Source organism: Polistes dominula, unplaced genomic scaffold (genome assembly GCF_049000335.1).
Source record: "Polistes dominula isolate Pdom_NZ unplaced genomic scaffold, Pdom_raw_medaka contig_77, whole genome shotgun sequence".
Taxonomy (NCBI): Eukaryota; Metazoa; Arthropoda; class Insecta; order Hymenoptera; family Vespidae; genus Polistes; species Polistes dominula.
Genome location: NW_028301152.1, coordinates 833451 through 861016, shown reverse-complemented (window position 1 = coordinate 861016; position 27566 = coordinate 833451). Strand labels below are relative to the sequence as shown.

Genomic DNA, 27566 nt, shown 5'->3' with positions numbered 1-27566 from the left:
TTTTAAAAAGGTCATTACAAACCTACTTTTTCATAGTTTATACTATTAATTCTTTCTCTCTCTCTCTCTCTCTCTCTCTCTCTCTCTTTTTCTTTTTATCGTGTGGTTAACGTTAGCAAGATCATGCTCGAACGAGCTCGGGTAAAATCTCAAAGTGCACGATATCGTTCGAGAAACGTAGATAGCAACCGTCACGTGCAACTTTATGTATACATAAGTACGTGTGTTTGTATGTGTGTGTGTCCGTGTGTAAATATATCTGTATATATATGTCCCCATGCACTTGTCTACCTTCATGAATACTTTTTCGTATTCTTAACTCTACTTATGCTTCTTTCTGTCTCTCTCTCTCTCTCTCTTTCTCGACAAAAAAAGATGGTAGAATAAAATAAAAATAAAAAGAGAAAAGAAATGGGTTTAACAAAAATTCGTCGAGAACACGCGAAATAGAAAGAAAAAGTAAAAGAAGAAGAAGAAGAAAAAAAGGGTTAATCCCTAACTCATTCGGTCATACATATATACACACACACAAATACAAATGTATGTACATATACATAAATATAAAATGTCCAAACGTTCCAATAATAACTTTGGTTTAAACGAATGAAAAAATTATTCTTTCTTAGGAAATAATATTAAATATTTATAAGTAAGGAAAATGTTTTTTTTTTTTATTTCTTTTTATTAAGGGAGTATTTTCAACGATGGCATAGTTTGAGCTTATATATTTTCTTTTTTGTTTTTTAATTTAACATTGCTAGATAATTTAAACCCTTTTGTCGACAACGTGAATGGGTCTTCTTGACACGTTTGAAATAAAATATACATTTTTATTTATACATTAATGTTACAAACAACGAAATAAACTATTGGATAATATTTTTAAAATCCTACATTTTTTTTTATTATTTTAAAAAAAAATAAAAATACCAATGTACAACTACTGAGATCCATCCTCTTTGTGGTGTTAGTTATAAAATTCGCTATATCCCTATGGTGGGTTCAGAATAAATATATATATATATTCACTGTATAAAACATTGCTGAAAATAAAAAATAAATTATTTTATGTTTATTTAATAATTTATTAAATTATTTTATAAATTAAAAATAAAATAGCAATATACAAATATTAATTAGATTTATTCGAACAATTATATTTCTTTTCTTAATAAAATAACTTTTGGTATAATTTTTGTATTTATAAACGCACACACATACACACACACATAAGTTACACAAATATACGTACTTATATAAACTATTCTTTAACTACAGTTCCTTAAAACCTTTAATGGATTGCGGCAGGGTTAGTTTTACGTGCTGGCAAAGGCTTGTTATCCGGGTATATATATATATATATATAACTATCGTTATCTCTTTTGCTCTTATATCGTTGCCCTATCCCACTTCTATCTCTTTCTCTTTCTCTCTCTCTCTCTCCTGCCCTTTTTATACAATTTCGACGATTTCTTTCTTTCTTCACAATCATTTCTTTCTCTCTCCCTCTCTCTCTCTCTCTCTCTCTCTCTCTCTCTCTCTCACTCACTCTCACTAACTTTGTTTTTCCTTCAACCACAAATTCACTAGTTTTATTCGCGTCCATTCGTTTTCCTATCTTTCTACTCTTATTGTTAGATATCTTTACCTAGCTAACAGTGACGTAACTATAAATGTTCGTTCCCCATTCTTTCAAATATATTTTGTAGTTTTAAGTATTCCAGGTAAAAAAAAAAAAAAAAAAAAAAAACTTGTATTATATAAGGAAAGAAAATTTATTTATTTATTTCCCTGTTTTCTGTATTTTTTCTTTTTTTTTTTTTTTAACATTAAGTACACATAGTCTGGAGATATTTTCACGTTCAAACTTGTAGGCCATTTCATATCTCGTTCACTTTTCCCATTCTTTTTACAAACTATGACAAGTTAAAAAACTTTTTGGTTTTGTTAAAAGAAAAGCTTTTTAAGCTACGTTTAAGGGTTCATTCTGGTTTATAATTTTGAAAAAATTAATTTTTTTTTTTTTGCATTTTTCGAAAGTAGACATATGTAGATTTATCATACAAAAATTTTAGAACGATCCGAGCAGTCTAAGTATATTATTTTGCGACCCAAACACAGAGATATTACAGAGAGAGGAGACAAACCATAAACGGTTGTTTAAGTGGAAATGTCTCTGCATATTATTCAGAATGGTGTAGGAAAACAAAACTAGTATTCAGTTTTTTTCGCTATATTCTTTTTTTGGAAAGGTTTTTTGGTATTGGTGTGCATGGTATAAATATGTTTTGCAAACTTATGGACCTCGGAAAAGGTTTAAGTATCTCTGCATATTATGGAATCGTTGACTTTATACTAATCGCGGTCAATACTGTTTTTAACGTAGTGTCGCATAAAGCCGTCACCGAAGAGCAACTCGAAAACAAGATACGAGGAGAACCAGAGAATATTCTGTCTGTTTCTGGCGACGGCTCTTGGGCCAAAAGAGGATTCTCTTCGTTGATTGGAATAGTTTCTCTAATTTTAAAATACAGTGGAAAAATCGTCGTCGTTTCTATAAGGTCAACTTACTGTAAGGGATGTGAGATGTGGAAAAGAAAAGTGAAGGAAGTAAACTATCTTGCCTGGTACGAACAGCATAAAACGCATTGTACGATAAACCATGAAGGTAGTGCCGGGAAGATGGAGGTTGATGGTATCGTGGAGATGTTTCTTCGATCACTCAAGAAGTTCTCCGTAAAATATGGTTTTTATATCGGCGATGGCGACACGAAAACTTTTCAAATGTTGCTAAATGTTTTTCCCTACGGCGAAGATTTTGTTATCAAAAAATTAGAGTGTGTTTTACATGTTGCCAAACGAGTAAACTAACCGTGCTAATGAAGCACGAAAAGCACTGATTCAAAAGAGAAAAGCTTTGAAACAAGCGGAAGCCAAGAAACCTGCTGCAAAAAAAGGACCGAAGAAAGTTGTAAAAAAGAAAAAAGTTATTAAAAAAAGTGTTCCAGTGATTAAAACTCAACGATTGACTATAAAGTTGATGAAGGAATTGTCAACTAACTATAGGTTAGCTGTTCAAAGAAATAATTCAATTGAGAACATGAGAAAGGAAATTTGGGCGGGGTACTATCACAAAATTTCTACTGATGATGACCCGCAACATACATACTGTTCTAGCAACTGGTGTAAGTATCGTAAAGTTGAGGCAGCTAAAACCCTTGATACTTATAAACATCCTCCTCCTCTCGCTAAAGATGTCCAAGAAGTATTAAAGCCAGTGTACGAAGACCTGACAAAACCAGAATTGCTTGAAAGATGTTTAGGTGGCAACACTCAAAATAATAATGAGTGCTTCAACAAATGCGTTTGGGCTATGGTGCCTAAACATCTATTTAATGGTAAAAAAATTGTGGAAATAGCTTGTCAATTGGCAGCTTGTATATTTAACGAAGGTTTTGATCCAATACTGAAAATAATACACGTTTTGGGGATAAAACTTGGTCCTATCGCAGTCAATTACGCTAGTAACCGCGGCAACACGCGCGTGCGCTCAGCCAATTGTTTGAGCGGAGAAGCTTTGATAGAGGCCAGGACACAACAAAAAAAGGCTACAGTGGAAGAAAATGAATATTTTGAAGAAGCAGAAGGCATACTATATGGTGCAGGCATCGCAGAATAAGGTAAAGTCAGACTTTTTAAAAATTTGTTAAAAGAAACTTTAAACGCGTTTTTCTCGAAACAACATTTTTTCGGTTGGCGGGCATGATATCTCCGAAACTACTCAACCGATCCTTCTGAAATTTTAACCACATACTCTACACATGAATGGCTATCTCGCATGCTACAACCAAGTCAAAATATTAATTTTTACTATTTTTTTTTACAAAAAACTGCGAAAAAAATCGTTGATTTTTTTATTTTTCGAAAAAATGGCCGTCATTTTGTTCTGTTTTCATAAAAATTGATAGTTTTAGCATACCCGATAGCCATTGTCATACTAAATTTAAAACCGTTTAATTTTTTTGTTTTAGACCACCCGTTCTCAAATTTCGATGCCCGCCAACAGCATACCTTTTTTTGACGGGTTCACGTTTGTCAGCCATTTTGGATGTCAAAAAACGTTAAAAACAATAAAAAAAAATTTTTTCTTGTACTTCTAGAGTGTATTTATCATACTCAACAACTTTCATATGTATATGTATTCTACAAAGCCTAAAAAAAAATCGTGAAAATAGCCTTTTTTTTCGGCGTAGAAACCAGAATGAACCCTTAATGCACTCGTTTATAATACGTAAATGAAAAATTGTGGATTTTAAAATTCAAAAACGATATCACATTTTTCTCTCATGTAATGAAAGATAGATAGAAAGAAATAAAGAACACAAAAAAAAAAAAAACCCCAAAAAAGGATGCAAGTAAGAGAACATTTTGGAGCATTTCAAAAAGACTCGCAATTTTACGATTTTAACCTAAACGTTTAGTAGTGTTGGTTTTCTTCGTACGTATAAAAGATAGAAGTATGGGGTTAAGGGGTGGTGGTGGTGGTGGGGGGGGGGGGATTGAAAGTTAAAACATGAAGGAAGTGAAAAAGTGAGATGGTGTAATGGTAGTAGTAAATGATAGGTGGGATGGTATTGGTAGTGGTAGTGATGGTGGTGGTGGTATGGTGTAAAGGTGTACACCGACGTTTATCTCGAAAGAAAATGGGATCCATCCTACAGGCGGATTTCCTAGTTCATACTCCTACTTTGTCCGAGGAGAAGAAACCACATGGGTTTGTTACAAAGAACGATGTTATCGACAACCTGTCTTCGATCTTGCCCACTTTTTTTTTCTTTTCTTTTCTTTTCTTTTCTTTTCTTTTCTTTTCTTTTCTTTATTCCTTTCTTTAACCACTCTCCTTTTACTTTCAGGTTTTTTTGTTTTTTTAATACTTTTTTTTTACTTTTTTTTGTTCTCTTTCTCTCTGTATGTCTGTATTTTATTCTTTTAACATCGGTTTGATACATGTATTGTTAAGAAGAAAAATAAGTAAAATAGTATTTTTATGAATCAAGTAGATCGATCAAACGTAATTGAGATGTTCTTTTTAGTTTTTTTTTTTTTTTTTTTTTGGTTAAAATTTATTACAGTGGTTTTTTTTTGGTAATTATGTTGTTTATAGAAATAGAATTTTTTAATATATTTTTACTAACTTTTTCAAATAAATTCTTAACATTTGTATGTATATATATATATTTTAAAAGCATGCTTTTTATTGATTATTATATTTATTTATATTTAATTATTATTTAATTTTGTATTTTTATTTTTTAAATAAATATAATATATTAATTTTATTTATAAAATTAAAATTAAAATTTGATTTATATATTTATATGTAAAAATTTAAATTCTACAAGTACAATTAAATTTAATTTATAAAACTATATTTATATATATATTTATTTATTTAGCATTTTCAATGTAATATTAATTATCGTATTAAATGAAAACGAAAGAATCATTATTTATTTTTTTAAATTAATACATTTCTCATAAAGAATATTTATTGAAATGAATTTTGAGAAAAATATTTTGTTTTATTAATCGACATTTTAAATATATTGTCAATGTTTATATATGGTAAGATATTAATATGTAAATACAAGAATGGTCAATATTACAACGATTAATATATGAATATTGGCAGTATTTGAGAATAAATGGTTTTAGTTATTTATAATAAAATATCAATACACGCACCCTTCCCCCTCTCTCTCTCTTCCCCGTGTATCAATATGTTACCCTGTCGCAAACCCTCTCCATCCCTATTATAAATATTGACCATATTTTTAAAATATTGACGTATTATTATTATTTATATCCAATAAAATATTCATAAATATGCGCCGAACATTTATTTTACTAAATATATTTGATTTAATAAATAAAAATGCTACTTTTTATAATCGTTTACAATAACGGAACAATGTTTTTTTTTTCTTTTTTTTTCTTTAATCGCATAACTCAGATAAAATTTCTTTTTCAAATTTATCTCGCAGTTAGAAAAAAAGAAAAAGATACAAACCCTTATTATACGATTGCATATATATATATATATATACGTACCCATATATACCCATAGGAGAAGACAAACGGAAGCGTAATTTCGAAACTTCTCGCGTTCGAAAGGGGGAAAGGAAAGGAAAGGAAAGGAAAATAGAAGGGGATGGGGATTGGGATGGGGGATGGGAGGATGGGGGGTTAAGTTTGCCTGTAACAAATTATGCTTCTAATCAACATCCGGCACGGTTCTCCGGTTTCCCGTAGACTAGCATTAGTTTCGGTGCCGTTCTCGTTTTCAAAACTTTCCCTCCTGTCTCGTGAAAACGTGACAACGATATTTCGCGATTAACGAGGGTGAGTTAAACGAAACGACACGGAAGCATACTACTACTACTATTACTATTACTATTTTCTTTCTCTCACGAATTTAGAATTTCTACCTAGGTAGAAAGATAAAATAGTATTAGTAAAGGGCCTTGGAAAAATACAATTATTTGAAGTCTTATAGGTTAACGTTGTCTCTATTACTATCTTCTTCTTTAATATACATAAATTACGTGTCACGTTGTTTGTCCGCAATGGACTCTTAAACTACTGAATCGATTTCAATCAAATTTTGCACACTTTGTGCAGTTTCATCCAACTTGAAAGATAGGATAGTTTATATCTCAATTTATAATCGGTATAAGGTAATTCGTTGACTTCAAGACGTGTGTGTATCGGACTGATTGTGAGCCACAGCAACGCATGGCGAGGCACCCCTAGTTTTATATAATTATTTTAATAAAAATCATCAATTATTCATCCAACGAATTTTACTTACTTCATTTATATTATCTCTTCTTATCTAAAGAATATTAAATAAAAGAAAAAACGAGAGAAACAGATGAAACATACAGACAGAGAGAGAGAGAGAGAGAGAGAGAGAGAAAGAAAGAGATAGAATGAAAATAAAGGAAATGCAAAATGACGTTGCATTGTAAGAAGATTCCGATCGTGTTCGAAACTCGCTAACATAAGATGCCATTTCTGATGGTACTTGTTCCAGGTAGGTGACAGTAGTAAAGAGGATAGTCAAGAGTGGGGTGGAAAAGGGGGTATGGGTGAATTATGAACTACGAACAGACTCATTTCTCTTTCTCTCTTTCTATCTGTGCATTTCTATCTCTCTCTTTCCCTCTTTCTCTCTATGCATCTCTATTTCTATCTCTTTCTCTCTCTTTCTCTTTCATTTGATATATTTCTATCTCTTTCTCTTTCTTATCTATGCATTTCTGTTGCTATCTATCTATCTCTCTCTTTCTCTTTCATTTGATATATTTTTATCTTCTTTCTCTTTCCATCTATGCATTTCTATTTCTATTTCTATCTATCTCTCTCTCTCTCTCTCTCTCTCTCTCTATCATCCTTTCTCTTTCTCTTTCTCTCTCTTTCGATCAATCTGTATTTCTCTCTCTCTCTCTCTCTCTCCCTCCCTCTTTCTCTTTCTTTCTATCTGTCTTTCTTTCACCCATCTTACATTAATGTAACGTGGAACGAACAAAGGAAAAGCTTTGTGGGTGAATCCTCCGAAGGGAGACTCGCTAAGTCGGTCCCTGTCTCTGGCCCTATCGTCTCGAGGGTCTTCCTTCCCTTTCTTTCCCTTCCCTTCCCTTGCCACCCCTTTCCCTTTTCTATAACCGTTCTATATCTCCCTTTTCGAACTTAAATATGCCAGCTACGGTGAATATTTAAGAGACTAAGGAGCTACTACTACTACTACTACTACTATTACTTATTTCTTTCTAACTTTCTGTTTCCTTTTTTTATTTGTTCTTTTATTTTCTCTCTCTCTCTCTCGCATACACACACACACACACACACGTACACATATACGGTCACTTTGTTTTTCTTTATTCAAGTTTTCTCGTTGTTTTTTATTTTTCTTAAAAGCGGTATAGGACAGGGGTCGGCAACCTGCGGCTCGCGAGCCACATGCGACTCTTTGAATGTGAAACTGCGGCTCTTTAGTTAAAAGAGTTTAGTAAAAAAAAATAAAAAAAAAAAATATAATAGAAGCAAAAGATTAAAAAAAAAAAAACAACAAAAATTTTCTCTTTATAAATTAAACGATAGATTACTTTTTACTTTTTTCTATGATTAATTCTTGTATCACGATACATTTCAAAAAAAAAAAAAAACAACCTCAACGAAATTGTAAAAGCTAACATATACGCTGCTAATAGAAATTCTCATGGTTCCTATAGACAGAGTAATGGAGGAGGAGGAGGAGGAGGAGGAGGAGAAGGAGGAGGGGGGAGGGTTATATGCATGGTATAAAAATAATTTGAAAAACGTAACTGTCTATCTCGATCAACTATACACACAATTTTCTCTACTTTTTCTCCATTGAACGGAAAGAGAGAGAGAGAGAGAGAGAGAGAGAGAGAAAAGCAAAGGAATATAAAAAAGGATGAGGAGGATGGTTTGGGGTAGGGGAAGGGGAAGTTCACCGTTATCGAAGTCATCACTTCCGGATGGTTCTAAATCACGCTCGATAAAATCTACCACTGTGATGGGTATTTCCAATTGAAAAGCTTTTCGTCCGTTTGGATGACCGTGCGCGGTATAAAATCTCTTAACCAACGTTGTGTGTCCTACCAACCCTCCCCCTCCCCCTCCCCCAACTCCCAGCCCTCACTACACCTTCTACCCCCTACCCCTTAGGCATCCTCCTCCTCCTCCACCACCACCTACGTCTCTTTCTATTTTATCTTCGTTCTCCTATTCACGTTTATACGTTTTCTGTAAAATCAAAAATTTGGTGGTCCAGAAGAATCAGCAAGCCGACCAAATTGCAAGAGTAAATATAAAAAGAAAGAAAAAGAGAGAGAGAGAGAGAGAGAGAAAAAAAAAAAGAAAAAGGTTGAACGAAAGGTTGAACAAAATAATCGATCTCTCGATACCCCTGGTTATTATTGTTGTTGTTGTTGTTGTTGTTGTTCCCCTTCTCCATATTCTACAAACAAACACACATATATTTGTTATTGTTTTCTTGAAATAAAGTACTATAAGTACGTTGAAATATAATAATTCGATTTATTATACAAAAAAAAAAAATTATTTAATATCGTAATAAATGTAAATCTGTTTAAGATTTTAACAATAAAATTGTCAATAAAATTTGATAATTAATATTAATTCATAAAAATTTCGAATAAATAAAATATAACAAAACATATATCAATTCTTAAGTAATTATTTTTTACTATCTCTACGATTTTATAAATTTATTATTAATTATATTATTATAATAATAATAATAATTATTATTATTATTATTAGATATATGTGAAACCATACGTAATAAAAAAAAACAAATCTGTTAAGCGTATCGTACGAGTTTAGAATTTCTTTCAGAAATAATATTTCCATGATGATTGCTGCTATGTATTCTATGTATGTGTTGAGTGTGTGTGTGTGTGTGTGAATTTGCTAAAAAAAAAAAATTTCGTATATTTTTATTTTATTTTATAATACTTTGACTTCCTTCATCGATCGATTTTCTCCTTTATACGTGCTTTATACTTAAAGATGATAGTTACTCTTACATACATTAAATTCAAGTTTAAAATTCAACCGTATGAATTTTCTTCGCATGAGTTTCAGAAGAATCTTCATACCAAATGGATTTTTAATGTCCCCGATAAGTTGTTTTCCACCGAATACGACTCTCAATTTGACGATTTTAATGTATTTTTTTGTAAAAGTCACGTTCTTATTACAATTTTAATGCATTTTCAAAAGATTAATAATTCGTCCATTGAAACTAAGTTCTTCTAAATTTGAATTTTTCAATCGTATTATTATCAAATTTCAATCAATTATAAAGATAGTTTATATACACGGTGTTTGGATAATAAATCATATAAAAAAAAAAAAAACTAGAAAATGGTATAAGAAAGCTTAAACATTAGATGAGAAAACCATCCGTAATCCAGTTGATTCGAATACCAAAAAGTTATGGGGGGATGGGGGGAAAATAAAAAAAAGAGAAAATAATAAGAAACAAGAAGAAGAAAACAAATTCTGACAATTTGTTGTTTTTAATTCATTTCATTTTTTTTTTTATTTTTTTTTTTTTTTCCTTAACACCTATCTTTCGTACTTTCTCATTCGTACACTTTATATCTCTTTCTTATACGCTGATACTCTACTTTCGTAGCTGTAATCTAATATTAAGATGCAAATGCTAGTCGAGAGAAAGAAAGAAAGAAAGAAAGAAAGAAAGAAAGAAAGAGAACCAGTAAGTGAAAAGCTAGGAAAAATTTTGTACGCTTCTTTCTCGCCACAACTTACTTACAAAGAAGATTTATTTCAAAAGTTACAACAAAACGAAGTAGTGTAAGATTTAAGATAAAAGAAAAGATGTAAGAATATATATATATATATATATATATATATATATATATATATATATATATATTTTATAATATATTATATAATAATACAATATATTATATTAATAATATATAATAATAATAATAATAATAATAATAATAATAATAATAATAATAATAATAATAATAATAATAATAATAATATATATAATACTAGGATGCCTCTGACCACGCATTGCTATGGCTTTGTTATAAAATGTTGATTCAATATTATTCTAAATTATTTAGTAAATTATAATAACACACAAAATAATACCACAATTGCAATAGTATAGAATACATAAAATAGATAACCCCTAAATAATAAATCCTTAAATTCGCAATAAAAAAAATAAAAAGAAATCGCGATAACAATTATCCTACATACTAGGTTAACAGAAAAAAACACACACACACAAATATTAAAATACTTTTAAATATTACACATATGTAAATGTTATTTTATAAACTATAATTCGAACAATGTAACCGATTTAATCGATCTTCCCAATAATTTCTACATCTTTTTCTGACTTTTTTTCTTATTTGTTTCAAATTTTTAAAAGAAAGGAAGAAAGAAAAATTAAAAAAAAAAAAAAAAAAAACAGGAACTATTATTTTTCTTATCTTTTTACACAAGTTTTCTCTCCTTACTTTAAAGTACAAAATTTTCCCAACACGATATTTTAAAAATTATATTACGTCGTTGTAACGTAACACACGTAAAAAGAGAGAGAGAGAGAGAGAGGGAAAAAAACAGAGAGAAACAGAAACAAAAAAGAGAAAGTGAATGAGTAAGAGGGTAAGAATGATAGGAGGAAGGAAAAGGGTATATATATATGCATATAGAAGAAGGTACTTCGAAACAAAAAGGGATGGAAAAAGAAAAGAAAAAAAAAAAGTGGGAAAAGACAACGAAATAGTTCTTCGTCAAAAATGTATAAAACGATCGTAGCAAAGTTTCCTTTAGTTTTTTTTTTTTGTTTTTTTTACGAAGATACAACAACGCTACGTAGCTACAAATGTTGGTGGTAGAGCAGCAAGCAACACATGCGAAAAATAAAAATAAAAATAAAAAAAGGAAAGGATGAAGCGGAAAAGAAAAGATGAGTCTAGAGGAGAAGAAAAAAGGAAAAAGTGGGGTGAAAGGGGGGAAGGGGGGAAGGGTAGATAGTAAGAATATATGTCGTAAGTTTGTCTACTAAAAAAGGAACCTGTTTGTTTATAACCAACCGTAACTACTTGTGACTTATAAACTAAAGAAAATATTGTTAGTATATATAAAAAAATAATGAAATTTTGTTTGTTCTTTTATTAGAAAAGTCAATTATACCAAATCCCACTTCTCACAACCAAACTTGGTAAGGTTAACATTTAACAAAAACAAATTACTTTTCTTTTTTTTTTTCAATAAATACGAAAGTTGTAGGAAATATTTTCACGATGATTTATTAATAATTGATAAATAAGTTTTGTTTATAAATACATTTTTTTTAAATTAAAATCCTGTTTACTCCTTCTTCTTCTTCTTCTTCTTTTTTTATATTCATTTCATTTTATTTTTATTTTATTTTATTTTATTTTTTTTCGTGACTTTTCCCAACAAAATAACTTTGTAGAATGTAAAGAAATTCTAACAGGAGAAACGTGTTTAATGGTTTGACCTATCGTACGTACAGTAACTCATTCATTCATTCATTCATTCACTCACTTACTCACTCACATACACACACACACACACACATACATACATTCTTTTCTAACAACAAGAATATAAAAATATTTTTACGGTGTATTTGAACAATTTGAAAGTATCGTCCAGGTCCCTTACACGTCTTTCCTTTTTACAGTCGATCGTTCATCCTTTACCTTTGGACGTCAAAATATAACGAGACAATGGCGTTCCATTTGCTATCTTTGAAAAATAGTATTGTATTTGTTCGTCATATCAATTCTATTCACCCCTCAAGCACCTTGACCCAACAAAACCGCCTTTCCAAACCCTTTACCAATACAAACATTTATCTATATACAGAGAAGATGATTCAAATCAAACATTTGCAAATTATTTTTTCAAATTAACACTCACTACGTCACTAATTACGACAAATGAAAGTAAGAAGAAAAAACAAAACAATAACAAATGTGAGAAATAATACACACTTATTTCGTTTATAACAAAATAATTAGACACCCAAAAAAAATATGGTTCGACTAATATACATCGTAAAGTTTGATATTACGATCACACATATCAATTAGACATTTATTATTCGTTTACGTGAGTTAATACAATACAAGGCCCTTTTTGAAATATCAAACCCTTCTTTTTTCATTTATCATCCCATACGTGTATCTATACAATATACCTACACACATATATATATATGTAGGTGTGTTGCGTGACGTATATAAGAAAGGAGGCTAACGCGTAAGTTGTGTGAGAGAAAGAGAAAGAAAAAATAAAAAAAATAAGAGGAAAAAGGAAAAAGCCCTCTCTGTTCCAACGTCGCTTGATAATTTACTCGGTGCACGATAAGACACTTGTGACAAATGAGGAAGAAGTAGAAGAAGGGTAAAGGAAGAAACTATGAAAGAAGAAAAAAAAACAAGAAAGATAGAGAGAGATAGAAAGAGTTCAAGAGAGAAACAGAGAGAAAGAGAGAGAATAGCCGGGAGGATGAAAGCAAGCCACGACGAATAAGAGAGTTTGCAACGGATCCAAAGGGATGAGGAGGGGTAGGGGGAGAGGAGGGGGGAGGAAGGGTGTACTCTAGGAAAGAGAAGCAAGGGTTAAAGGAGGACAAGGAGATGGTCTGAGAAAACCAAAAAGAAGAGTAAAAACATGGAGATAGAGTGAAATAAAGAAAGAGATGAAGATAAAAAGAAAAGAAATGAAAAAATGAGAATGAGAGAGAGAGAGAGAGAGAGAGAGAGAGGGAATGAGTGAGAGAGGGAATGAGTGAGAGAGGGAATGAGAATGACTAGAAGGAGTGGTTTCACCGTGACACGAGGTAATTACACGGCAAAGTCTGTAGAGACAGATGAACGTTCATCTGGCAAATTAGTAAAGTAAAACGAAAGCAAGACTATCCTTTTCCCTCCACCATCACCACCACCACCACCACCCTTATACCGTTACCCTTACTCTTATTCGTTTTCCTCTTTTCTCTCTTGATCTATCTATTTATCTATCTATTTGTCTATTCATTTGTCACTCGAATCTTTTTCAAATGTTGTTATTATATGAAAGAATCCTTTTTGACAAGCAATGAATTTGTCTCTTTTTTTTTTTCTTTCTTTAGTTTTGGTTTATTTTGATTCGTAATGAAAATTTAAAAAATATGAAATTTGTTTATATTTGTTTGTTGACATTAATCATGCAAATCTTTAACGCATTATTCAAACTGTTCAATTATCTTACAAGTTAACATATTATATAATTATATTTACGAACTTTTGAACATTTTACGTAAGTAAAAATATTGAAAGTTTAACAAACAAAAAAGCATATTGCAAACGAAGTAAAGCGAATGAAAGTTTTAAGTTGGATGGTACTTATTCTTACGTAGAAAAATAGAAGAATAGAAATAGATAGAAAGAGAGAGAGAGAGAGAGAAGGAAGGGGATGGTGATAGGGGGTAGAGAGAGGGGGTGATGGGGGAATGAGGAAGAAGATAGTGAACTAGAATCACATTCAACGATGTTATTGTACGAACTGGAATAAACCACAAGAGATGTCTGTATTTCGATCGAGAATAGCAAAACTGTGAAAATCAAAGAACTTTTCGTACGTTTCTTGAAGTAAAATAAGCGAACGAAGATTCTCAAAAGCAATGCTCCACTGTTCAGAGATTTATGGGGAAGTAAGAAAGGAAAGAAGAAAGGAAGGAAGGAAGGAAGGAAGGGTCCTACGAATAATAATAATAATAATAATAATAGTAGTAGAAGAAGAAGAAGAATAGGTAAACTAGTGAATAGAAAAAAGAAAAAAAAAGTCACGTAAACTTTGGACAAATTTTGGCGTCAAGTCTCATTTCGATGTCCCCATTCAAATTATTTTCTATCCAACAAATTTGGTCAAATGGAAAAGTTAAAAAAGAAATTCGATTTTCGATAGAAAATTATTTCTTATCTTTGTAAGAGTATACACAACGTTTATTAATACATATATATATATGTGTGCATACATATATAGAAATGATAGAACTAAAGACAAAGAGAGAAACTGTTGTATAGTTGAGTATAAATTAGAGGATTACTATGAAGTTTAGCTTCAGGTAATATTATCAAATGTCAGATACACTCGTGTTCTTCGATAATTGCGTAGCCGACTGTACATCTGTGCTTCGTAAACTGAAAATAATAGGTGTGAGGAGGTGGGTGGGAGGAGGTGAAAGTGGGAGGATGTGCGTCGTTAATTCAAATGTCGATCTGATCATATTAAAAATTGTTAAATTGGAGAAAATAAACTCAATTATATATAAAACAATTATATCGATAGAAAAATAATTGATTAACAATAAGGACAAAGAGACTAATAAATGAACAATCAAACGTAGAAAAGAAATAAGATAGAGAGAGAGAGAGAGAGAGAGAGTAATAATTTTTTTGTTAACATTAGATTACCTGAATTAAATCAATTTAATTTATTTACGATTATTATTTCTATGTAATATAAATTAAATTATTATTTTATATTACATATATATATTCTAAATTTATAGAATTTAAAAATTATATTATAGAATATATATAATATAAAATATTATAAAATATACATATAACAATATATATATATATATAATAAAATATAAAATATATATATTTATAGAATATATTCTATATATAATATATAGAAATTTTATAAAATATATTTTAGAATATATTTAAAATATTATGTATTATATAATATTAATATTATATTATAATATTATATAAAATATTATATATAATATTAATAAATATATATATATATAGTTATAGAAAAAGTTAAATAAATGGTTTAAAACATATGTTAATGTTTTAAATAAAATTATACGAAATGAATACAAATATTAATTTCTTCCATACTCTTTTCACTCTTTAGTTTCTTAATAAACATTAAAAAAAAAAAATAAAAATAAAAAACATCGTAAAATTATTGATTATAATATTCACCTCTCTACACGTTGATTTTTAATTTTATTTTTATTTTATGATCGATCTATTTGATTAAATTGTATACGATGGTTTGTTAAAGTTTATTGAAATGGAATCGAAAAAATTCAATGGAAAATGTATGTATATGGAATTATAGAAAAAGTAAAAAAAAAAAAAAAAAAAAAACAAAATCATTTTCAAAAACATATCAACGAGATTAAAGATACAAAGGAGTTAATCGTAATCGCATTGAAGTTTCATTTCTAATCGAAAACCGCAATCATACGATGGATACGAATTTAATGGGTCTTGGTTGTGTGCTGCGGTATCTACTACGAATTCCATGCATGACTGGCATAGTTTTGAACCATGGTATTTGGTAATTAGCCTTGGTGGTCCTCTCTCCCTCTCTTATTCCTAGGAATCTCGTTGAGAAATTCAACCTAAGTCATTTCACTATTTTAAAGAAAACTTTTAACAAAAACAAAAAGAAACAAAAAAAACTGGCCGGGGGGGGGGGGGAAGAAGATCAACTAACACATTTCTCGTTTATTATTTAAAGAGAACAAAAATATTAATCATTAAAAAAAAAAAAAAAAAAAAAAACAATATTAAAATTTATTTCAATATTTCGTTATAGGTTTTGTCTTTTAATGCAAAAAAATAAATAAATAAAATCATCGATAAACAATTTGACCCACATTACACATTGCAAAAACTTTGTTTTAAACAAGAAAATTGTGTTAATTTTTGGATTATCATTTTTACGTGAAATATTTTCATTTGTTTCCATTCTTTTTTTTTTTTTTTTTGTTATATTATAATTACGTACTGGTATTTATTAAATAAATTTTGTCAAAATAATATTATTATTATTATTATTATTATTCTTTTTATACGTCATAAGAATATCAGCTTAACGTAATAATTTATGTCATAATAATTATTAATTATGAAAAAAACAAAAAAAATTTTAAAACATTCACTCTCGTAACACTGCAAAAATACATTTATATTATGTACCTCCCTCCCCCTCCCCCCTCCCTGTATATATATACAAATATTTACCGTGACATTTTTCGTCCATAAAAAAAAAAAAAAAATTAATCTCTAATTCTCAACGTTACTTATCGCGTAGTAGAACGCGTAAAAATGGTTAAATTAATTAATTAATTAATTATTAGTTCGCGTAGGTAGGTGTTGACTGAGGAGGAGGAGGAGGAGGAGGAGGAGGAGGAGGAAGGGGATGAGAGAGGGGGAAATTATTATATTTTAATTTGTCTCATGACAAATGTGAAAAGTTGCGCGCATTGTAAATTTGTATAAATTAAAAATCATATTTTTTGTTTGTTTGTTTGTTTGTTCATTAGAAGAAAATAATTTATTTTACACACGATTAAAAGATATGTCATATAATTATTAATTAACATTGTAATAATTATTAATCAATGAGTAACACGTTTGTAATTAATGATGAGAAATTACATAAACGTTTATCGTGATACTAGATAAGAAGCTTAAACTATTGTTTTTTTTCTATTCGTAGTAAATAGAACGTATGTACACATCACTGATGATGAAATCTTCTTACATAACGAGATTAATTAAATTGATCCTTGTAACCTAAACAACCTGTCATTAATTGAAATTCAATAATACATTTAAACAATCTTAAAGATTGAACCAATCAAATGTTAATATTTATCACTAGGAATTATTTTATTCATTAAAAATATATTGAAACGTTCAATGGTATATATTCGATTAAATTATGTTAACAAAATGAACACAGGTGTTGTTTAGAAAAATTCATGAATACCTGATCTAATAAATATTAAATAATCAGTTAAAAGTATTAAATGAAAAACATATGAATACATTTAGACGAGAGATAATTCGATTCACAAAAGATTATCATAAAAGAAAAAAATCTTGTCATTTTAATCGCAGCACACATATGTCACATAAATAATTCGAAATTTGATAATTGAAAATGAGAAATTATTGAAGTAAAAATAAAAAAAATAAAAAAAAGAAATAGATAAATAGATAGACAAATTGAGATAGAATAGAACGAGTGTGAATTAGGAGTCTCATACCATTTTCTATATTTCTCAATTTTCACGATTTCTATCAGCATTATTTACAGATAACACACGTATACAGATTTACATTGAAATATACATAAATAGATAAGAGTATAGGAATGATGAAAAAGAAAGAGAAATTTCATTCTATTTCTATCACTTTTACACATAGCACACATACGTAAGAAAGGCAAGTATATGAATATACTATAAGAGATAGAGAATAGAGAGAAATACACACAAAGATATATTTCGTAACACCTACGCATGACTTATTCGTTCGTGGAACAATCAGCTGCATCTGCAGAACTACAATACATACGTACAATAGAGTTGGAAGTAATTTCATCTGGAAGAAACTCCTACCTGACAGTGGATAGACGTAAAGGAAGAGAAACAGAAAGAGATAGATAGATATACCTATATATATATACGTAGAAAGAGATAGAAATAGAGAAATAGAAATAGAATGAGAGAGAACGCTTTGCTTCCATGGATTGCCGTTTTAGACAGCTTAGAAATAGCCTTGGGGCTTTGTTAGACCTCGTCGGTTGAACGCCCGAAGACACATAGCTGAGAAAAAAAAAAAAAAGAAAAGATAGTTTCTCGTTCTATGGTTGCTAGAGCTACGTTTTTCTTCCCTGTTTCTAAGTTGATCTGTGTGGTGGTATTGAGTTGAGATGGTGGTTGTGTTGTTACTACTGTTAATAGTTCGTAGTAGTCGGACTGACTGTTAAGAGACTAAACGCAACAAGGAATAACGAAAAAAAAAAAAAGAAAAAATCCTCTAACCGGCCACGAAAGCATTTACGAAACTCGTTTCGTTCTTCGTTTTCTTCCAATAGCCCAGACGTTAATCTCCCCCTCCCTCCTTGTCTTCCTCATCCTCATCCTTCTGTACCTTCTTCAACCCTTTTTTTCTTTCTACCTTTCTTTCTTTCTCTTCCCTTCCCTTTTTACCAACGAGGACGATTTGTTCGTCGATACGAAAAAAAACCTCCTTTTCGCAACTCAATTCTCTTCTTAACATTTTGTTGTTGTTTTATTCCATTTTATTACCTGTCGAGATTCTTCGCTACGATTTCAACTGTTTTTTGTACTCGTATACATTAGTTTATTACGTATTATTACAGTAATGATAATATTGTGAAAGAAATTCGTTCTATTATTTAGTTATTTAGGAAAGGGTATTAATTATTGCGCCTGTAGTAATGCAATACACCATACAACGTCGATAATGCAGTTATCTCCTGTGTTGGGGAAAGTATTTTTTTTTTTTTTTAAGTTCGTATTAAATCGTACGTTATGTTTTACGTTAATGTATATTATTGGTAGTTACGATTTCGAAAATAATGTTTGATTAATGTCATACTGTTAGCGAGTTCTATTATTGAACGGTGTACGAAGGGTTGCATATCTTCAGGCTACTTCGTTTAATAAACGTATCGATTAAATTATTGGTTGAGTATTTTCGAATACTTCTTCTCGTTACATTCTTTTTTTCTTTCTGTTATACGAGAGAGAGAGAGAGAAAAAAAGAGAAAAAGGATCATTCAATAGAAGTAATTCGCAAACGTTAAGAGACTCGATTTCTGATTGGTTCTTCCAGAATCGAATCTAGATTGCCAACTTAATTCGACGAATGTGGGCTAATCGAACTCGTAGAATTCCGAATGTAATAGACGCGATAACATTCGTCAATCGAGTAAATTACGAATCGATCTTAAGAGAAGAGAATCAGGGGAAGGGGGAGAAATAGGATGTTCAACGTGTTTCCCCTCACCTCTCCATTCTACCACCACCCCCTGCCACCTCAAAGAAAACGACCCTATCATTCGGGAAAAAGTCTTTTTATTTTCTTTCAACTCACGTACATTTGTAGTCTTCTATCAAATCTTTCCTCTTAAAATCTTTTTTTTAACATTTTCGTTCGTTTCAGGAAACAAAAGAAAAAGAGAACTTCAACTCAAAAGGAAATATTTCTTTTGGTTTGTAATTTGGATTAAAAAGAAAAAACAAAAAAAAATAATAATAGCAACGAATCAGGAAACGGTTAAATTGAAATATCGAATTGTTGATTCAATTTTACTGTAAATTTCCTCTTGTGTATGCCCGTTTTCTCAGTGTTCTTATTTTATTAAATTCTCTTTTCACTTATATTGTTAGATGTTAAATTGAAACGTGAACATGTTCACGAACGTAGAAAATATTGTAAAGTAGAAAAGTTATGTTTCTTGTTTCTTTCTTTGTTTTTTTTTTTTCGTTGATTTTATACTTATCTATGTTTACTCTTCGACACTTGAAATAAGTCAAATTGTTTCAATCAAATAGATCAGTAAATCCAGTGTTTAAAATAATTCAAAATGTTTTGCAATATTACAAACAGTCGTCGAATGCATATTAACGGAAAGTATGGATGCATAGCTAATTATAGCATTTGTTCCGTAATTTGTATTCACATCGATTTTAGCGATACCGACTATCGATGCGTTCCAATAGGACACGCCCTTTGTAAGCATTGATAATTGACTGTTTGTACTTGCCTCCAGCAGTCGAGCCACGTGTTGAACTTCCCTATAGGGTTACTACAGCAGACGCTTGCAAATCCATCACACGCGTTATACCGTATATTTCATCTATTATCTCTCTCTCTCTCTCTCTCTATATATATATATATATATATATATATATATGCACTCACACATACATACACATATACAAAAATATGCATATGTATTACATATATACATTAACACATAAATATACATACATATATACATACATTTAAACCCAAGTAAACCCTAGTAAACCTAGTACCTCATACGTATACGCATACAACATATATTCACACATTTATACATAATTACACATTTATAATACGCATACGTGTACACATACATACACATATTTAGACATATTAATACACATTTATACATAAATATATATATATACGTGTATTCATACATACATTCACACAAATACATATTGCATACAACGTATATTCACATTTCTACGTATAGATATGTGTACGTATGTACACATAGATGGTAACGTGCAATACGTAGAGACGTATAAATGAACACTGGCATTAATGTACATAAATACCAAACATATACTACACAAAGGTGTATTCCAACGCGTCATACTCGAACGATCAATATTGAAACGAACGCAAGTTTAACCGGCAGTTGCATGTGAAAATTGCTGACCGGTTCGTCAAGGAAAAATCAATATATATATATATATATATATAGAAAAGAAAATAACAAATAATAATCAGTAAGTTAACCTATTTTTGAAATTTACTACGAAGACAAATTGTCGTGTCGTGTAGAACAAAAATGAAATTATACGATACAATGATGACAAATTGTATTCCATAGAATTATGATTATTGCAACTTAACGAAATTATGTGTTATCAATCGTTTTGAATTAATTACTAAATTTATTTCTACCTTGATTTAATTGAAAAGAAAATAAGAAACAGTGTGTACAGATCACACGTGTTAGAGAGTGAAACCACCTTCCAAAATCTAAGTTTCGAGAGAGTTAGACGAATGCACAGTTTCAAGAGTCAAATAATTGTAGGATTTATTTATTATAATATTATTGTCATATATAATAAAAGGTCACCAGTATGGTCTCTAGGTGGAATAGCTGATAAAAAGTACACTTTTCCAAATTCAAGTAATCAAAATCGTGGGGCCCTTGCATAGCGGCCTATCGCTCCGTTGCCTATCCGTATACAGGCTCCGTTACCTATCCGTATACAGGCTCCGTTGTTTCGCCATCTACCGGTTCGTTGCCTGAACCACCACCCATTTCTATCCTAAAGAAATGTTCACTTCAAAAATTGTATTAAAATAAATATCCGAACTCTGTCAATAATTTGTTCTAACGATTAAATACTTTCTTATTTTTATTTACTTATTAGTTTCCTTTTTTTCCATTTTCTTTTTGTTATTTTCTTTTTTTTTTGTTACTTCCCCATTTTCCCGTCGTTCATCTCGAAACGACAGGCAACGAACCACCACCCCTTTATATACCAACATAAAATATCTTCCATCTTGAAGACTGGCAGGGTATATCGTCGTCCTTGATCCTCCATCATCTCATTGAAACCACTTCTCGAAGCACCCATGTCTATTCTTTTACCCCTTCAACTTTCATCACCCCCACCCCACCCCGCTCCCTCCCTCCCCCTCTTTATTTTTTTCTTTTATTCTTCTTCCTCCTCTTACTTTCTTCTACCTTCCTTTTTTTATTTTCTTTTATTTTCTTTTTTTTTTTTTTATTCATCTTCATCTTCATCTACTTTTTTCGTTGGCTATTTTTCTTCATTTTTTGTTATCTTTTTTTTATTACACTTCATCTTTGTCTTCTTCTTCTTCTTCTACTTTTTCTTTTCTATATGCTTTGTTTTTTCTTTTTCTTTTTCTTTTTTGCTTCTGCTTTTTCTTCTGCTTCTTCTTCTTCTTCTTCTTCTTAAAACTCATTTCACCCAAAATATGCACATATTTTCATGAAAGAAACGTCATAGCGTAAACACTTCTTTCAACCAAAGTTGCAGCAACGACTTCGTTGAAAAAGTTTTTCCCCAGGTTTTGTGTAAAAAAAAGAGAAAACGTCCAGTAAATTTTTCCTCAAGTATTCTTTAACCACCGACGGAAAATGAAATGAAGCCCGTTGGGTGTGTTTCGATTTTTCTTTATCTTTGTTTTTCTATTTTATTTTATTTTATTCTTTTGTTTCTTCTTTGTTTTCTTCTCAATGCATGTAATTTAAGTTTTTTTTATTCATATCTTTTTTCTTTTACAATTTCAATTAGCAATCAATTCATTATACTTGCATTCGAAAAATATTTAATTATATATATATATAAATCATTTTCAAATATAATTACAAAACAACTAACAATTAATATTTTACATGATTATAAGATTAATAAAAACTTACAGAAATAAAAATCTTCAGACACCCCTGTATAACGCACAACACCTTTATCTGACAAATATTACATTCCTTGTAAAATTCATTGACAGATAGTTCAAATTTTTATTTGACGTATTCATTGTTCGTTATTTTCAATAATAGGCCCCATTTCTAATCAGAAATATAAATATAGGGTGTTTAGGAAGAAAAAGGGTTGGAGAGTCACCAAAGCCAATGAATCCTATGCATGTGAGTAGTTTGTTATTTCGTTTGTTTCACGGGATTTTCTTCAGTCTCGTTAAAAAGTTTTCCCATGCGAGAAAAATAAACAGAAAACAAAAAAAAAAACAAGATGCTAGTTTTGCACTGAACGAGAAAACGAAAGAGAGAAAGAGAGGGGGTGGAAAGAGTGAAAGGGAGGGAGGGAGTGGTGAGGGGGTGAGGGGGTAAGGTAAAGGGAAATAGAAAGCTTGTCCCATGTGCAAAGCCAAACGAAGCTTTGTAAAAAAAAGCTTTCTTCCTTTCTCCTACGTCGAATACAATTCAACAAGCACACACACAAGGTTATTTGCCAACTTTGCAACGTACTTCCTTTCCTTTCTTCCTTCCGTTTTTTTTTTTTTATTATTTTTTTTTTTACTCCTCTTTTTCTCTATTGAGACACGAGGAAAGAAGAAAAAAAAAAAAAACGTTAAAAAATTGTTGAAGGGTGACAGAGGGAAGAAAAAACAATTACGTTTGTTAGGAATATTCGTTCAGTATGTTCATCGTTATGTTCAAAATTGTTTAACAACTTTTCTAAACTAACTAATTAGGGATCGAAAAATAAATAGAATATTAAATTAATGTCTTTTTGGTTTTTTATTTCTCTTATAATTTATGAATCCGAATAATTTAGTATTTGTTAGATATAATTTGATTAATTCTGAAAGTACGTGTAAAATTTTCATTTGGGTCGTGTTCATTAATAATTTGTCAGAAATATTTTGTAATAGTTTTTCCTAATATATAAAATAATATTTCTACTAAATAATCATAAATTATTAGTATATAAATAATATAATTAACTTAATATACTAAAATTACACAGTTACGAGTATATCGTAAATTTGTAAAAAAAAAAACATCAGCATAACTAACGTTAAATTAAATAAACAAATCTTTAGGAATTATTTTTTAAAAATTTTAAATATATAATATACAATGAAAATAAATATCAAATTGTTCGATAAACATATTATACTTTCATATTATTAAACATTTAATCCCCAAATATTAAATGATATAGCAAGTATATCTATTATACTTATATTAGTCAGTGATATAACCATAGGAATAGTCAGACCATGCTAATAACGTTTCACGTAAATACCCGATTACAAAACAGGACGTCCGATCTGGTACGGTAAATGACCCTAAGTCTTGTTACATTTCCTAACTCAACCCTACCAAAATCTCCCCACAACCACCCCCCTCCCCCCAACCCATCCACCACCCCTTACCCACGTTTCTCATCCCTTCTCTTTGTTTCCTCGTTCAACTTGATACCACCATACCATCCTACCTAATTCTATTTCAAATATGTATTAGGAGGCATATAATATTAAAGTTGGAAACCAACAGTTGTTATATAAACCTGACAGAGTCGATTCAAGGATATCGCTGAATTATGGTTGCTCATGGTTCGCCCGTTAATCTCATGGAAAATCTTAATCTCGGTATTGTTATGTGATATCGATATTATGCAAAATCCAAGATCTTAAAGTTAAAATTCCTTTAGATTTTATCTTCCTGATGACACGACGAAAGGGGGTTAAAGAGATCATTTCGTTAGTGTTGGTAATGAATGTATAATTGAATAGTTAACCCTTTGGGTACATTTGACGTGTGATACACGTCATCTGCCTACTTGGGTATTTTGTTTTATTTTATAATATTTATTAATATTTAGTAATTAAAATGTTGTTGCCAAAAATATATTTATATCATCAATATATAAATATATTTCAAATAAAATATATTACTTCGACATATTAATCCATATATATATAATTACAATAACAAATTAAATTCATTTATGTATACATAAAAATTTGCAAATAATTCAGTACTCAAGGGGTTAACATATTCATTTATACATATACATTCATCGATGATGATTTTATTTTGATGAAATTTTGTTAACAACATCATTTTTTTAAACGTGGATTTTTGAATTTGTGGGGGGGGGGGTGAAGGATGAGAGTTGAAGTTTTCATTAAAGTAAGTTTAACAAAGTTAATCCTTATTTTCATAGACGCGATTCGTGAAAGCAGTCAGATTCAATTCGATTCTATTCGATTCAATTCGATTCAATTCGATTCGATCGGTAACACCGTTTAATGACGTTTCGGTAATTCCAACGGGATCCGTCACGGACGATTAGATTTTATTAATCCATTAGCAAAAGCTGTAATTAATAATCGCTCGTCGACGAGGATCGATCGATCGATCGATCGATCGTTCAGATACCAACACAACTACTAACATTTAACATCAATATCATCACACACTTCTAACTACTAACATTACCTTTCCTATCCTACTACCAATATTCAACCCTTTCATATCATCACCACACACCCCTCATAACACCCTTCTAACACCCCTCCTCTTCTGCCTTCACTTCCTCTTCCCAACTTCCGTCCCGATTTAGACTTGTTTCAGTGTGTGTAGTTTGTGGAAAACACGTGTCAACGTGTGTAGATTACTTGTATACGTGTGTGCATGCGTGCGTGCGTAAGTGCATGCATTCTAAATGACGACGTCAGAACTAATTACTGTTATATCCGATTTAACTTGAACGTATCAAACACAAAATTCGTTTCGTTTCGTTTTTCCCGATCCCCCCACCAACCACCCTCCCTCCCTCCCTGACGCAACCCACACGAGCGAGAACGAATCGACGCGTATACAAATTAAATCGAATTAAAATCTTGACCACTTTTTTCATCTAATTTTTTTGTTTTGTTTTATTTTCTTTTTTTTTTTTTTTTGCTGTTTCTCATATTTGTTTTGTACAAAGAACGAAACGAATTAAAATTTAAACGGAAAATGGATTAGCAAATGGTTGGAAAGTGATTGTAGATTATCGGGGAAAGTAAAAAATGATTTAACGTAAAACACTTGTTCTTTTTCTTTTTATTGAATTAATGAAATTATATGAATGTGTGATATGAGACTTTGATTTTTTTTCCTTTTTTGTTTCTTTTGATAAGATACACTTTTCTTGTCCACCTTACCACCACCCCCCCCTCACTTCCACTTTTTCCATCGTTCGAATCGAACGAAATTCGTTCAATCGATTTTTAAACGTATCGTTTATTAATCGAATTCTTTTTTTTTTTTTTTTTTTTTTTAATTGTCCTACATTGAATAAAGAAAAAAGAAAATATGAAGTAGTTTATTCCGATATGATATTTTAATTTTGTAAAATATAGGAGTGAATGATATAATTACATTTTAATGTAATGTAAATAAAACAAATGAATGGAAGAAGTCTAATGTATAATGATTTTTTAATTGAATAAAATTTATCAATTTGCATTGATGAAAATATAGAAAACTGTAAAAAAAAAAAGAATCAAATTATAGATTTAACAATTGAACATATAAATTAATATAATAAATGGAAGAAAAAATGGAAAGAGACGTTACGAGACGTAGGGAAAAATTATAAATTTCCGATAAAATAATCATTCGGATTGTCTGTTCATTTACGAGCCAATTTTACAAGAGATTTGTTAATTATTTGACATGTTAAAAAAGAATGAAAAAAAAAAAAAAAAAAAAAAACGATAAAAAGAAGGAGATATATGAGACAGGTTATTTCGATAATATTCACATTTATTGCATTTTTTTTCTGGAAGAATGAAAAAATATGGGGGGAGGGAAGGGGGGGGGGAAAGGAAAAAAGGATTTAGAGAAAACGTAAGATAACGAGTGAAGTAAGAATATTTATTAAATTGTAAACAAAAAAAAAATAATAAAAATAATAAATAAAAAATAAAAAGGAAAACAACCAACTTTTTAATTGTGTGCGTGTGTAATATACTACAATAATATATATTATTATTATTGTTAAAAGGTAGAATTTATATATATATATATATATATATATATTTATATTTATATTTATTTTATATATATATATATTATATAATATATTATAATTATTAATTATAGTAATTATAATAATAAATGATTATTTACATCAGAACACATTTAAATTTCATATAATATCAAAATATCTATATACACTTGTGTATGTGTGTGAGTGTCTACCTGTGTGTAAGTGTCTACGTGTGTATGAGTGTCTACGTGTGTGTGTTTGTTTGCATTGTGTGATTTACAGTAGAGTAACGTATACTTTCATACATATGCATCTAACTATCTATATATGTATGTATGTATATGTATATAGATTATATATATATATATATATATATATATATATATATATATTGATAGCATGATAAATCGATTCTCGACTCGTTTATAGGAAAAGCTTTAGTTCGTGCTCGAGGAAACGCGATAACTTCGTGATATCGGTGCAACGACCGAACGTTTCTTGCATGCATGGAAATCGCGGGAGTATTTCTCGAAGCACGATTGATTCCGGGGGAACGATGCACAGTTACTGCTATGCACAAACCACTAGATGAATAGAAAGAGAGAGAAAGAGAGAAAGAGAGAGAGAGAGAGAAAAAATAGAACCAATATCGAATGGACACATTTTTCAGCTTGGTTAGATACAATCCAATGAATCCTATGGATAATTGCAACATCACTTCTATAGTACACGAAGTTTCGATTAGTCAAATCCAACGATATTAAGTATCATCATTCGTATATGTATATATATGTGACTATAGTAATGAAAGTGGTTTAAATTAAAA

General features: G+C 30.1%; 2 protein-coding genes across 6 annotated transcripts in view; both read left to right on the top strand.

The window, feature by feature from the left end:
• The window catches only part of rho-5 (rhomboid-5), a 228511-nt gene that overhangs the window by 135385 nt on the left and 65560 nt on the right, over nt 1-27566 (top strand). The gene's annotated exons all lie outside the window — the stretch shown is intronic.
• LOC149030637 (uncharacterized) lies at nt 1977-4281 on the top strand. The gene is made up of 2 exons (XM_089178120.1): nt 1977-3680; nt 4032-4281. Exon 1 carries the CDS (start codon nt 3041-3043, stop codon nt 3677-3679), a length of 639 nt encoding a protein of 212 aa, XP_089034246.1. The 5' UTR covers nt 1977-3040; the 3' UTR covers nt 3680; nt 4032-4281.